This window comes from Falco cherrug, chromosome 4 (genome assembly GCF_023634085.1).
Source record: "Falco cherrug isolate bFalChe1 chromosome 4, bFalChe1.pri, whole genome shotgun sequence".
In the NCBI taxonomy this organism is placed as follows: Eukaryota; Metazoa; Chordata; class Aves; order Falconiformes; family Falconidae; genus Falco; species Falco cherrug.
Genome location: NC_073700.1, coordinates 94,408,030 through 94,423,813, shown reverse-complemented (window position 1 = coordinate 94,423,813; position 15,784 = coordinate 94,408,030). Strand labels below are relative to the sequence as shown.

The 15,784-nt window shown below is 49.4% G+C and overlaps 1 protein-coding gene across 2 annotated transcripts in view; it reads right to left on the bottom strand.

Annotated features, from left to right (window-relative positions):
• Window positions 1–14,219, bottom strand: part of EEPD1 (endonuclease/exonuclease/phosphatase family domain containing 1) — a 62,918-nt gene extending 48,699 nt beyond the window's left edge. Inside the window, exon 1 of one of the 2 annotated variants that reach the window (XM_027809993.2) lies at window positions 13,161–14,219. In XM_027809993.2, coding sequence (XP_027665794.1) covers window positions 13,161–14,014 — 854 coding nt within the window. In that variant the 5' untranslated portion in view covers window positions 14,015–14,219. The remainder of the gene's footprint in view (window positions 1–13,160) is intronic. The other variant, XM_005442443.3, reaches the window with a different exon arrangement.
• Between the last annotated feature and the right edge of the window lie 1,565 nt (window positions 14,220–15,784).

The following is a 15,784-nucleotide window of genomic DNA, read 5'->3' as shown; positions in this document are numbered from 1 at the left end:
GAGCAGAAATTATAACCCTTTCACAACACTGACCTCATTCCTGTTTCTTGCTTATTCTGAGAATAAAGCAATCCTTTCTCCACAGAAAGCATTTCATTATTTGAAGAGGCGTGCCTTGCACAGGTTTTGTTAGCATGACTGCCTCCTAAAGCTATGCCACAGAAACAATCTATAAAAACAATCGTACCAATGATTTAATACCTATAGGCAAAAGCACCAGGCTTGCCACTCATTGCACCCGTAAGGCAAAACATCCGTATGGAAAACAGGATGTAAAAATAGGGTGACAGGGAAACATGCAGAAATGTTTGAGTGGATGCAGCATCCAGGAGGATGGAAACAAGGAATAAGCAAACTGCCCAAAATTTAACCACCAACTCAACGGGAACAAACTTCTGGATTTGGCAGCATTTCCAGGAGCATCCCAGTTCTGAGGAGCAGACCCGGGAGATGAAACTTGAGCCAAGCACTCGGAATAATAAAAATGGAAGCAACAATCTCTGTGCTTTCTTTGGATGGTGGATTCAAGCTGTTGTAAGACCCATACTTCCCGATAACATCAAATTGCCCTGCAGTGAATAAATACAGGTGCAAAGTTTATGAACAACATTTGATCGAGTCTTTAGGTTATAATGACCCTGGGAAGGTCTTATGAGCAGGAAAAATTGAAAAAAATTCCCCAAACCCCAGAACAACAGTATAGTCACCTGGCAAATCTCTGCTCTGGAAGAACTGAAGTTTTCAGAGCACCATACTTTAATTCGTGGCAGAAACAACACTTATGTACTAAGAGGGGACCCACGTTTAGCGCTGATCTGGCTGTAGACTCCTAACAGTCCCCCAGAACACACCAGTAAGTTCTTTAAAAACTGTAGCACAGGGAGCCTTGCATGGGCATCTCAGGCTTTCTCCGATAAAGCCCAGGGTTCAGCCAAACCAGGTTGTACCTGGGCTCTGAAGACAAACGACACTGCCGTGACAAAGCTGATCTCCCTCCAGTACTTTCTATTTTTAAGAGATATTCTGAACAGCACGCCGTGTTGAAGAGCTGCTAGACAAAAAGATTCTTCTGATACAAATTCATCAGTCTCTCCTCATAGAGCTGACGTCTCCAGACGCTATCTTTAGGAAGATGAGATGCATATGGAAGAGACACCGTAAACTGTCGGTGCAGCATGCACCCATACAGTGTAATCAGATAGGCTCAACTGAAGATGGCAAAAAAAAATGCCAAGCGCTTGTGCCGCTAAGCTCCTAACGGACATACAAACTCCTTTTAAACAACTGCTCTTGCAAGTTAAAAATAATGCCACGTCCAACACATCAGGAAGTTAACAAGGTATGTGCCTCTGGGGAACAGAAATCAAAAAAATACTTTTTTCCTTTAAAGCAATGGTGCAGGAGCCTCCTCTGTTTGCCACAATTCCTAACACCACCTGAAATTCAGTGTAAGGCTGCAGTTTTCCAGCAGGTTTTGTCTGAAACTTGAGATATCTTAAAAGCTAATGATTTTCAAACTGCTTGGCAAGAGGCTTTAGTGGAGGAGAAAGAAAGCTGCAGCACATCTTGGAAGAAGACAGCGTTAGAATGATTTTTGGGGAAATATCATGGATGAGCCAAGGAAACTGAAGTCCTTGGCCTCGCAGGGGAGAGATGATACCATTCAACCCTCATGGTGTGAAAGCAAAGGCTTAATCAAGCAGCACTTACAGTAACTGGAAGAACTCAAGGTGTGGCAATATAACTTAAAAGCCAAGCGAAGCCCACGAAAAGTTTTTAGGTTCAGTAGGAGTGGAAAGAGGACAAGGAAGGGGGTCATGTTCAGTTTAGGAGAGCAAGCTTCAAAGGCCAGGTCAAAGACAGAGGCAATTTGTGAGGCCATTTCCTTTCAACATATGGACAATCATTACACAGGAATCTGCCCATCTTCTTACTTTCACTTTCATTTTGCCAAATCTGAGTGCACAGCTGGGCAGTATGGAGGGCCACCATCATCCTTGCACAGAGCTCCTCAGAAAAGCTGCTGTACTCTATGCACACACAAACACAAAAAAGTCAAAAATAGGTGGAGAAGCAAGTCAAACCACAGCCAAGTCCAAGCAGTTTTGGTTTAAAAGAGAAATGGGAAACACCACATGCTTAGCGGTGGCGTTTGCTTGTGCAGCACAACTTTCCTCTACTGACAGCGCTTCCAGAATTTTTACTGCCAACAGCTCTGCATGAAAAACATCCACATATCTGTTAAATCCATGAGCTGCTGACTGAGGACTGTTCAATCCCTGAACCTCTATCTTGTCCTCTAAGCTACATCTTCCTTTTCTGCGGCACCAGTTTGCACTGGAGAACTCTGAAGCAATTAAAACAAGAAATCCTAGTGGGTTTTGGGTTTGGGTTTTTTTGCTGCCCAAAGGGCAACGTTTACCAAGATATCCCTCCGAGACATGTTGGAAATAAGGCTGAGCTATCTGCCAGAGCCACCAACCCCTTTGCCCTCACATGGGCCACATGCTGTTCATTGCTCAATGCTGTGCTTTCAGGAGGGTGGCCAGCGGCGGAGGACAGCGGGCAGCCTGGTAGTGCAGTCTCCACTGGTTATGAAAGAGGAGTGTAAACACAGCTGGAGATAAGGAAAGGAGCTGTACAAAGGACTAGCAGGAAGATATAGACAGATAACCAAAAACTGCACTGCCATTGCTGCCGAAATCATAGGTAAACTTGGGCTGGTCAGTATAAAGGTTGCAAAGGCATTTTCCTGCCAGTAACATTTATTTTAACGCTTAATTTAGCAGCAGCTCTGATGTTTTATACACGGTGGAGATCTCCTGCCGACAGTGTTACTTCCTCTCCCATGTGTTGTGGTGCCAGTATGTGCCTCACCATCAGCCCCACACGCTGCAAGAGGGGAACAACTCTAAGACTTCCCTAAGGTGGTCCTCATGCAGGTGGGATCCCACCACTGCCTCCAGCGGAAGAGCCACAACTACATTAGCTTAAGATGATACTGCCACTGGAAAACTGCAGCCCTGGTTAAAATGCAAACTGTTTTAAATTAAGTAATATGGGTTCTTCCCAGCTAAGACTATCCTCCGTGACAGGGGTTCACACTTTTCCATACTTTTGCCTGCATAGATGGAGAAAAAAAAGAGTAAGATAAACTTTTTATATGCTATGAGCAGTAGGTTTGACAGCAAACATATGGAACTGACCTTGCACGCATAAAAGCAACAAACTCATTTGAATTCTACAGTTCATATTTCAAGACCAAATTAGAGCTGCTTCTGCCACTATACCCTGCAACTCAGTGTCACTGAGCTGGAGCTGCACTCAATCTTATTTGCTTAGATGGAGTAGATAAAAAACCAAACACAGGGTTTCAATGTTCACGTCCAGTGCATATCCAACAGCATGCTGCTTCCAGTTTGGGAGAAAGCTGGCTAACCTTTCCGCCAGCCGAGCCGGAGCGAGGGAGCGAGGGCACTGACCAGCACTTACCCTGAGCAAGGCTGGAGCCAGCCCTCGGCGGCCAGCGGGAACACGCCTGTGCCTCCGCACCCACGGGCAGGCAAGGGACGGACCGACAAGGAAGCAGAGGGGAAGAATGGAGTCATAGATATAAAGGAGTCAAAGGACAGGTCTGAAAGCAAAAGTGGCGGCCTCCCTACGCTGCAGCTGGGAGCGGTTTATGCTTTCCCCCTGCCTTGTGAAGCAAAGGGCACGGTGGTTTTGCAGGACTGGCAGGGTGTCGTGAGCAGGAGGGATACAGGGCAGGAAGGCTGCCGCCGCCGCACACAGCAAAACTCTTGTTGATCAATTAGCTGTTCAGTAACCCATTAAAAACCTGTTCAGCCGTGAACGGCTTGGACAGCTGTTGTAGCTAAATTTGCACAGAGGCTCGAGCACGTTACCTGAAACGCCTATAAAAACACAGCAAAAAATAGCCACACCAAAGAAAAAGGAAATTTTCCAGTTCCTCCTCCTCATTCATATCCATAAACCTATGGCATGAACTACTCCCAGAAATAGCTTTGTCCCATGGGATGTTCCCCGCAGAGAGCAGGAGGGCATTACTGTGCTCCCCCCAGCCCCATGACAGACACGGAGCGCGACAGACAGCCTGCATAGCCACCAGGCTCCCTTCCAGACAGCACCGGACAGAGGGACTCCAACCCACTCTGCACAAGGTGTCTGCGCTTACTCCACAGCAAACAGTGCATTTAGTAACCACAGTATTCCTAGCCATCCTTATCATAATGACAACATAATCCCCAATGTATTTTTCCATAGGAATTACTTTTTTTTTTTTTTAAATTATATTTTTATATACAGTTCAGCTTTTGGAATGTGCATACACATGGGGCACAAGCAGGGTGAATGTATTTCTCTTACTCACTGGCCTTTAATAATTTTACCACCGGCACTGAAAGTAACAGATGGGCGCCGATGCTGGGCTCCTGCCTGCACAAGCCCCCCAGAAGCGGGGATGGAAAGGAGGTCAGCAGCGCTGATCCTCCCCAGTAGCGATCAAGCACTTCCAAACATTCTATCTGAAAATGCCACACGGTTTGACTGGGATGTGAATATGCTGCATATGCCAAGGGGGAGACGGAACAGTTTCTCGACAGAAAACACCTGTTTTACCACACCTACATATTCCCTTCACTAGTTATTTGCTGTTGATATGATGCCCACCCTGCTCTTGGCACCTTATAGAGCATTTCAGAACCCTCCATGAACCACCCAGGCCTGAGAGGAGGGAGTGGACAGGACCGAAGCCTGGTGGAAAGCACATACACACCTCCACCATAGGAGTGGAGGTCTTCGGTAGATCTCACCCTCCCCTCAGCAAAGCCACCATGTGCTTTTATCATCTGATAAATCACTGGGGACTGCCAGCTATTACACAAACAAAGCGAAGTCCCTCCTGTAAAATAATAAATAAGACAATCTGGAAAGCAAGAAAAAAGGAAGAAGCTACTGAGTTCCTATTTTTAAGCACTGTTATTAATAACGTGCCACGGTTCTTGTCTCCATCACCACGCCATAGAACAGTGCTCAGAAATTACTGCAGCATATTGTAATTATGCCGTAAGGACGCCGTGCCTCCGTCTGTCAGTTTATACCTGCTTGACAATGAAGAACAATGCGACTTAAAAATAAGTTACATGCACACTGTAATCTGTGTCCTATCAACTTGTCTCTGCTCATCCAGCCAAACCTTGAAATTGTTTGGGCAAGACTCCCAGAGAAGCGCTAATTAGGAACTGAAGAAGCAGGGTCCTCCTAACAATGCAGCTGTAGGGAACACACTGAAGCCCAGCTTCATCAAGACGGATACAGCTAAATCTGTAAAACCAGATTCTCTCTTAAATGTCCCTGTTTAACACAGCTGCAAACCCGTATTCATGGTGAGCCAGACCAGCACTCTGTTGCACAGACAGTGTTTTCTTCTAGTTAAGAGGGACTGACCGAGTTTCTGCTCACATCTTCTCAGGAACCTGGAGTATTTTTGTAACCCCTTGGTCTTTCTTTCCTGGTAAGAACAGCAGCAGCAGCATCTTCTGCCTTCAAGAACAATCCTATTGCTCTTTTTAAAGCCAAAGCTAGAAAACTGTCCTTCCTGCAGCTGTACGGCAAGTTCCCAAACCACAGAAGAATCACAGAGCATTAAAGACTTCTGCTTACAGGATGGACCCCTATGTGTAGATACCTGGTCTGTTGTCTACAGTTGTGTGGCACAAGCTTTCTGAAAAGTCTGGATCCTGAAAAGGCAGGATGAGGTTATAGTCTCATGGCTCATGCTCACGATTCAGGAGCAGGCAGTACAGCATCACTCACCAATTCACCGATGTGTTACTGTACATCAGCCAACCCATTTAATCGTTGCCACGTGGAACACAGCAAACCCTGAAGGATCTGCAGGAGTAAACTGGCAGCTCTGGTTTACCAAAATACCTGCAATCTGCAACATCAATCCAGTGACAAGAAATAAATGTGCAGAATAGCCCAGCAGGCATGGATTGAAACTATGCAGTCATTAAGTGCTGCCAGATGTATCGAGTGCACACGTTAGGAGAAAAAATAATATATGAACAAATGTTTTACCCATTGGTCTGCTCCATTTTGGTCAGGCAAAAGTAACAGTGATGGGGTACAATTATGATTTTTAAAATAAGAAAAATAAGGTTTATGTTATATGGTCAAACTGGCTTTTAACTGTACCGTTCTTCCAGCCACGTTCTCAACTTAAAAGCAGATAAAAATGGCTGGTTAGATACAGCCTCTCACCCTGGTCAAGGAATACACTGAGGCAGTTGTTCAAAGTCAACAAGATGCCCAGATCTCCCTTTACATGGGAAAATCCCTGGGAAGGTTACTCAGGGGTGATTTCAAGGGCCTGCCTGACATTCCTGTGTCACGTCCGAGGGAGGAAAGCTGTGGGGGCTGTGGCAAGCTCACCAGATCCACAGCTATAGGCAGAGACCGGCAGGATCAGAAGCTCAGTACATCCACCTCCGAGATCTGCTGTGGAGCACATGGCTCCAGACACCTTCTCGAAGAGTCTGGGCACGGGGATGGTGTACACCCTTCATGATCTTGCTGTAGGTCCACCCACTGCTTGTGATCCCTCCTGCAAAGACTCTGGAGTTGCAAAGTATCCTGAGTGAGCAACCCACCTCCTACAGGAGAAGCAGTAGGTCCCAGTACCACACCCATATGAAGCAGAGGCTTGGAAACTGAACTTAATTTAATTAATTGACATCTCCTGTTCCCCCAGCAGCAGTCCTGAGAGTGGCTGGGATCCCTGCCCAAGATGGGAGCAGGACTGCAGAGGAGCCCTAACCCCCAGCAAGCCAGTCATGCTGTGTAGCACTGAGCTCCGCAGCCCTCAGGCGATTTCACATAGACAAAGGAATGGGCCAAATCCTGAACAGGAGTAAATCCGTAGAGTTTCATTTCACCAGAAAACCATGTAATTCAGGGTCTGACCTCAGAAGATCTCGCTGCTTTCCCCTGCCAGATGGTATGCAGAAGGCAGTTTTAGTCTACCATTAGTTTCCAGCAAGTAAAATATTGTTGATCTTATACAGGTGGAGGCCAAAATAAACCACCCCAAAGCCAAAAAAAACCCCAACAAACCAACCCCAAAACCCCAAACGCAACAGCCCTTCCATCACCCCATTCTTTCTGTCCTCAGAGATATCAGAAAGTGCAACTTAACGGTGGCTTTACATGCATCTGCATTTCCATGGCTCATAAAAATCCCTTTGTGAGGGGCACGTAGAAGGTATCATGTAACAATTCCTTTTTTCTGAAGTTTTTCCTGAAGTTGCAGGAGGCAGGATTTCCTCCGTATTACATAAGAAGAGGGTGTATTTGTTCTTTTGCCGTTTAAGACTTATTAGCACGGTCAGGTTACTCAAGCCAGGCCCTCTTTCCTGATCTTTTCTTGCAGAGGAATTATTCTTGGCAAGGCTCCAGCCTAGTATTAACCCCACGGAGAGAAACTGAGTGGCTGTATAAAGCAAGAGACATAAAACAGACACACCTCAGGGCTTTGCCAGGCCACCGAGAGCTGCAGTAGAAATAACAAATACGAGCTGGTGCTGAGCCTCCAAAGCATGCAAGTACAACCATTGCTACTACTACGAGACACTACTATGATGTCCATTCTGGGGGAGTGCGATCCTTTTCCGTCATTCCACCAGGAAACACGGCTACAAGCCAGCAGGCAAGGTACCACACCGCACCCCTTCCCAAACAAAGCATCGAGCCCCAGTAGTAAATCATTACCCCGCATAATGACCCCACCTCTCAGTCCAGACTAAGAGATTGGAGAGGAAAACAAAACCCCAACCCCAGTATTTACTGTAGGGGAGTAATGGGAACGTGGTTCTCCTGCCTCCAGCACTTAGTGCAGGGATCTGAATGAGATGGCTTTTTCCTCATCTTTTAATAAGAGGCTCCTCTGGAGGGCGATTCAGGAGCTTGCCTTTTTTTTAGGTGACAAGAGGATCTGCTGAGGGTGACCGCTCCCCTGGGACACCCAGCTGGGGTATGTCAGAGTAGGAAGAAGAGCTCCTGAGTATGGTGGCACAGTGAGGGCTCCCCTGTCCACCTGCTGCCTCCCAGGAGGCAATTTTGGGCTGAGGTTTACCTACCCTTCCCCCAGAACACCAATTTGGGTCTCTGAGCCATGGAAGCTGAGGTTAATTCTTACCTTTGAGAGACCTCTACACTTCTATCGGAACCCAGGTGAAACCAGCTAACCGGTTACAAAGCGAGGGTGGGAGGAAGGAGGGCTGGCATGTGCCTAAAGGAAGCTTTCTGTCTGAGAAACTAAGCCCAAAAGAGAAAAAGACGAATTATTAGTGCTCAGTACAAACCTTATATTGGTACTTGTTACTCTACAGACACGTAAGAGAATTTTTTTACAGGGAGAACAGTCAGTCGCTGGAACAACCTCCCCAGGGATGTAGGAAAGCCCCCACCATTGGAGGTTTTCAAAGCGCGACTGGACAGGGTGCTCGATGATTTCATCTAGGTTCTCTTTTCCATGAAATGTTGGACCAGATGGTCTTTTGAGACCCCTTCCAGCCTGGCCTCTTCTATGGCTCTGTGATTGCTGCAGCAACTGTTAAGGCTTTGTTACTTACACTTTTTGTATCTGAAAGATGTAACTGCACCATGAAGCTGACCAAAGCAAGCACAAGAGGGAAAAAGCAGTCTGAACTGCTCGACATCTGGAAGGAAAGAGCTGGCTCAACCCCTGACACACACACACACACCCCCTCCTGCCCCGCCCCCCCCCCCCCCCTTTTTTTTTTCCCCCCTGAGAATGCAAGTTCTGGCTTTTGGACCCTGTATCAATTTTCATTTACACAAACTGCAAAGTGTGCTTACAAGACAAAAAATAAATTAAAAGGTCTTCACAAAGTTACCAGTCAGTGTTATAAAGCATAACAAAAGCCAGTGGGAAAACCCCCACTGCAAACCGTGCTGTCAAAGGTGCGCAACCGATCACTGCCCATGGCTACTAGTGAACTTTCAAGCAAGCAATTAAAACTCGAGCAATTAAAACATGCTCTGTGTATCAGTCAGCGCTACACACGCCTGTGTCAGGCTTCTTGATGCGGTCACCCCAGCATGTAACAGCTGGGGAGAGCAGTCATGAGGTGTCATGAACTTGGTTCACAGCCAGAAGGGAGAGGCCTGAGGCAGGTATGGATGAGGAGCGGAAAGAGTGCCCTTCCCTACGGACCTGGGGTACAGGATACCTCTGAGGTACCTCCACCAGCCTCGGCCAGAGGAAACATCTCCACTTGGGGCTACTTATCCACCCCATGAAAACTCCTGCTGCCTTTGACCTGAACTAGCTTGCCTTTGGATTGTTCCACCCAAACCCTTCATTCTTTTTGGTGAGAAGTTGTTGGTTTCTTCATTCCTTCCACTGAGAATGGGGAGGCCATGGAGGTCAACTGGAGGGGACTGGAGGGGAATGGAGGTCAACTGGAGGGGACTGGAGGGGGGATGACCTGCAGCCCCAGAGACAGTTCTGATGCCCTACCAACAAATCCCAGATTCGCCGAACCACACCTGCAAGAAACGTCGCAAGTTTGGGCAAATTCACCCCACATTTGATACTTTAATCCAATCATGCATCATGCTCGCCTACACATTCATCATGTTAATCTCTTCTAAAATTACCCTCTAGTCCTCTGAATGAAAACACCTCGTTCCTCCACTCCAAAACACTGTGATAAACATAGAACTTTGTAATACGAGAAAGAGGGTGAGGACCTTGCTGTATTTCATTATTTTTGTACTGCAGCAACAAATTTCAAAATAGCTTAGCAGTGCTAGTCATGCTTACTGATTTGGTACACATTCCCTTTGCTGCTCTTCAGAAATTTAGCACTTCTGGGCATGAGTGTGTAGGTTTGGGGTTGTTCCCCCCCGCCCCCCCCCTCCCCACTTCAGCAGATTACATGACTACATTTTCTTGCTTCTTGTTTGTTTTGAATGAAGGCACTGCCCTCTTTCCTTCCTGCACAGCTTTTCCCTCGGTGCAAAAGGCTCTGCAGGGCTGGAAGAAGGAGGACCTTCATCTTCTATCCATCACCTGGAAATAAGCAGTAGTTATCCCCGTTGTTAATGCCTGAATGAGCCTGAAGAGCCTCAAAGCTACTCACTGAGAACCGGTCATGGCAAAAATAAATAAACAAACCAAAACTAAACAAAAAACAAACCTCAAAGCAGCCTTTCAACTGACATGAAAGTCCCCAAGATCTCAAATTAAGATTCTTTATTGCTCTTTACCCAGTTTTAATACAGTCTTCTTGACTTGCTGTGCTTTATCCCTGGACTTAAAAAGCTAGGTTAGACAGGTCCTCCAAGAGAAGTACTGCAACAAGGCAGTACTCCAGCTCCTGAGACCACCCCAGATCATGAGGGACTGGCATGCAGGAGCATGGTTACGTATACGAGGGTGGCTGTGCACAAAGTGCATCAGCAAGCCGGTGTCCATCAGCATAGCTCATGAGAGCATCTGCCTGCTGTCAGACTAAATAGCCTTCAGATCCACCTGACAACAGCTTGGGTCATAGCTGGAGGCTTCAACACCACATGTGGGACATCCACCAAGCACACAAAGCATCCTGAAAACACACCCCATGAGGCTGAAGTGCTGGTGAGCCCTGGGCCGTGGTGTATTCTTGCTTGCGGAAGCAAGAGATGAATTTCTCCAGCTGATTATCAACTGAAGTTGATTTACCTGGGCAAAGATTAGTTTGCAAGGCATTTTATCAGTTCCCAGGGTACATGACCGGAGCTGGGAGGGAGACCGTGGAGTTCACACACACAAAGATGGCAGTTTCTGGCCTCAGCTGAGGCCGTTTTACAGCTGCAAAGCTCCGCTGACCTCAGCAATGCAATGCTAGCACAAGCAAGGGAAAATTCCTCCCTGAGCTGCTGAGTACGACTTTTCCCAACGTATACTTTTTCCCTGCATCGTGTTGATTTTTTCTGTTCCCACAGTGCTTTTCCCAGGAAAGTTTTGCAGGCTTGTCTGTGGATGGACATTACTCCCTTTCCAGCTTCTAATGTTATCACAAATAAGATCAAGTCCAGAAAACAATTGCATCGTACTTTTCCTGTGTGATTGATGGCAGGCATATGTGCAATAAAACAGAACAAAAACAAGTGCTTGTATCAGACTCCTTTTAAACTTCAAAGGGTCAGAGGGACCTTTCACACCACCCGGTACAACCAAGTACCTCTTTGCTAAACCGGATGGAAACAGAGTACCATGCTGTTTAACAGCAAAAATAAAACAAACTTTACTTTATGAGGTCCTTAAAAGAAACTCACATTTTTTATATATATATATATGTGTGTGTAAATAAAGAAAAATAAATCACCAAAGTCACTTTCCTTCCAAACTGGATTATTACAATAATCCTGAGACTAGCAATAATCACAGATGTTTCTTTCCTCAGCAGGTCTGTCTGCCTCTGCTCCCACCCCGATGCCCGACTCCACCAGGTTTCATCCTGAGGTCTGCTCCAGACAACCAACTGCCCATAAAAAATGAGAGCGGTGGCAAAGGAGGAAGCATGGGGCACCTGAACTAGCAGAGCAGTTGAGGAATACTGAAAGATGCTAAGCCCATCAGCGTAACATCTGAATACCCCCGCTGGGCTAGCATCTCCATTTTGGCTACCGAACAGCAATGGCTGTGAGATGACAGATGTTTCCTATGCGGCAGCATCAGGCTCCCAAGCAGTGCACAGCAGAGGTATCCCCGACCACAAATACTGTACCGCAGAGCAGGACGCCACATCACTGTCACCGTCTTTCTCGTTTGCCTGACCTTCTGCAACCACACCAACAAGAGCCATTATTCAGCATATTGCTGGAAAAGGATAGAGCTCTCGGCACTGCCAGAGATAACAGTTCATCAGCGCTTCCTCTCCCCGTAGCATCCCTTCTGCAGAAGTTCAGGAGTCCCCTGCCCCTACTCACTTCCAGCTGGAAGTTTGAATGGCAGCCAGAGAGGAAAGTTAGTTTCTCAATGCTGTAAACTAAATGCCAGATCAGCTGGGACAGATTTCACACACAGAAAGGAAAGGGCGAGAGTTATTCCAAAATCCTTATTGCATTCTTACATTTCTGTATGAAGCAGAAAGTTCAGCAAGAGAGGCATCCCCAGCACTGTTGTCTGATTACCTTACCAAAAAAAAAAAAAAAAAAGATAATACAGCTGCCAGCCATTAGCACCAGAAGTACCATTCCACTCTCCTGCACCACAAGCAGACCTTGCTCCGTGCCCACCCGGTCAGTGAAATCAGGGGCCTGCCTGGCACCGGGACAGCACAGCCTCCCTGGGCAGCTGTCCCATGTCTCGCACCCCAAGGATGAATGGTCCCTCCAGCTCAGCAGATGACCCATGACCACTCGTTAATGAGCAGTGTCACCCCTGCAGGATGAGCTGTGGCATTCCATGCTTGTTACACAGCCCAAACCATCCTGATTGTGCTCTCAAGCATTTTTTTTATTTGAGGAGCAGATGTGAGGGAGAGCGGACCAGAGCCCTAATGCTGATGTTAAGGGGGTCACCACCCAACAAGACTTTCCGGAGAAGAGGCACTGGCAGGTCTCGGCAGCTCCGAGGGAAGGCACATGTAGCACCCGCATCCATCCTGCTTTCCAAAGTGCCACTAAGATGCTCTGGGAAACACTGTAAGAAACAAGGCACATACTGAGCATCCCCTCCCCTGCTATTATCCCCAGCTTCTGGCAGGAAGGATAGTCTTCCACAACTTGTTCAAAAGGCTTTTGAGGGAAAAAGAGTTCCTCACCAACCGTTAACAGGCCCAACATGACCGACTAACAGCTCGGTCTCCACCACCCCCCAGGTGTGTGTAGACACATACCTCCTCAGGAGGTTCACCACCTTTCAAGGACTAGAGCAGCCTTATCAAGGGACAGTCACTACAGTCCCAGCATTAAGACTCAACCAGGGTTCCATGCAAGAAGCGGGAAATATTTAATAATTCCTGGGAAGGCAGGAGTTCCCACTAGGATCACAGCGGGACTCTAGAGCATCATTATCCTACAATCCTGCATGGAGCTGGGCCTACAGGTGTGGTGCTGCCTCTTACCTGTTCTCCAGCAGCGTCATGCACACGACCTCCCGCACACCCGGGTTGTTGGCTTTCTCGATGGAGCAGCTTTGCAGGTTCCAGGTAGCCACCCTCAGGACGGGTCTGCCATCTCTCAGCCCCCCGAACATCTCCACAGAGGGACGCGTGGATATGATCTGGGTTGGACCTCCAGGAGGAAAGTCCAAGTCCTCGCTCTGGAGGCTCAGCGAAGTGGGGCTGGGGTGAGGCTTGGCGGTGAAGTTGAGGCCGCCGTTGGTGTTGGTCGAAGGGGGCCGGGACCGCTCCGCGAAGATCTGATGCCTGATTTTGTCCAGAAAGGAGGAATTGATGCAGTCCATCCTCACCAGGTCCTCAATACTTTTGAAGGGCCCGTGCTCTTTCCGGTAGTCCACGATGCTGTTGGCGATCTTCTCGGTGATGCCACGGATGCTCATGAGCTGGGCTGGGGTGGCGGTGTTGATGTTGATCTTGGTGGCGGAGAGGTGATGCTCAGAGGGCACGTCCTTGCGCAGGGAGCTGGGCGAGTGCTGCGCCGAGCTGCCCTTGCTGCTCACGCAGATCTCAAACTTCACCTGCTCCAGCTTGGCCGCCCCCACCCCGCTCACCAACGCCAGGTCCTCCACTTTCTTGAAGCCACCGATGTACTCCCGGTACTCCACGATGTTCTGGGCCACCACCCGGGTGACCCCGGGCAGAGTCATCAGCTCCTCCTCCGTGGCCGTGTTGATGTTGAGCCTCTCCTGGTTAACCAGGATGTTGCTGAAGTTGCACGCCGCGCTGAACTTGCGGCTGTGGCACAGATCCGCCGGGTCGCGGGGGATGGAGCGGTGGCAGCCCAGGCTGCCCCCCATCTCACCGCCGCGCCAACGCCGGAGCCGGGGGAGCGGCCGGGGGGCGCTGCCCGCCCGCCGCTCATGGACCCCCGCGGGACACCGGCGACGCCCCGCGGCTCCGCGCCAGGGGGACCCTGCGGCCAGACCCGAGCCCACACGCCGGATCAGGCACACCCCAGCGCCCCCGTGCCCTTCCTCCTCCTCCTCCTCCTCCTCCTCCTCCTCCTGCTCCTGCTCCTGCTCCTGCTCCTGCTCCGGGGGGCTCCGCCGCACCGCTCCGCTCCAGCCCCCGGAGGCTCCTGCCGCTGCCCCGCGTCCGCCGCCGGTAGTAGTAGCTCGGCGGGAGCTCCCGCCCCCTCGGCCGGTCGAGGCGGGGCCGCCCGCCGCCACCGCCCCCCCGGGGCGGCACCGGCGTCGTGACCGCCCCTGTCCCCGCCCGGCGGCGCTGGGGACCGGCCCGGGCTGCCACCGCCCCCCCGCCGCGGCGGCGGGGCGGCGGTGGCAGCCCGGGCCGGTCCCCAGCGCCGCCCCGTCGGGCTGCTGGCCACCAGCTTTCGGGGGTGGGGGTCGCGGGCACAGTGGGACCCATGCAGGCGACAGGGGCGCCGGGGTCTGGGGTGCTCAGGCGCTCGCTGCAGCTTTCCCACCCCTCAGGTTCCCTGGGCGGGCAGCAGCGTGTCTGCAAACCCCCTGAAACCCGCATCAGTCCCCTCCACTGGCTTTCTCCTGCTTGTTGCCGGCAGCACGCTTTCATACATCTACAAAACCCCTTGCCCCCGCCCCACCCCCCTTTAATTTTTCCCTTTTATCCCCCACCCTCATTCTCAAGCAATTGTGAGAGTGCACGACAAACTGCAACTCCCCGCAGAACGATGCTTTTGCATCTGTTCAATCTGCTTACTTGGCCCATGGTCCCTGGTCTACCAGCCTTTCCCTGCGACAGCGTGCCACGATCCAGCACAAAATCGTGGTTGTGTATCACCCGTGAACCTGAGCTGGCTTGAACATCACCCCTGTGTGCCCTTGGGGGCCACAGCAGCCCACCACAGCCTGTGTTGCTAAAAGCCACTGAAGTTATTTGCCCGGTTTCTACTGCATCGAGTCCCATGCTGCGCTGCCTGCAGTGCTTTCTGTAGCCAAATGAGCTCATTTGGAAGGAGCTTGACTGTGCCCACACAGGAGCGACTGCAATGTCAATGAATCCAAAATATAATCTGTGGGTGTAATCGAAAGGAAGGGGGAGGAAAACCAAAAGAAAGAGCAACGTATGCTTGCAGATGCCAGCTACGCGCCCTGATGCTGACAGCACATGTGTGTTTCTTTTAGAATATGGTGCATGTATCTTTTCAGCACCAAGACTCACGGTTGGCCCTCTGATGAAAATTAAACAGCTTGTAATAGTGGCTTATACATGTATTTTCCATGGCAAGTTAATGGAAGTTCTTTGAGTTCACCTCAAACAAAAGGTTGAATTTGTTTGGCTTCTTAGGGAAAGAGAATTGGATGTCCGTAAGTGGGTGCAGGCTGCGCCAGGCTTTCCGATTGCACAGGGGCACTGCTGCTTTAACATCTGCGCTAGGTGCTCTGCTGCAGATCACACATTTCTCTTCTGTTCGCCCGAGCAGTACAGTTAGCAAATTACCATTACGGGAATGGGTACTGGCTGCATTAGGGTATTGGCTCTCTGCTGACTATTGGAGTGGAGAAAGTGCCTGCTTAGGTGATTAAATGCTTCCACGTCTACTGGAAAGTGCTCTCTGTGCTGCAGTAACAGTGGCCGATGCAGCA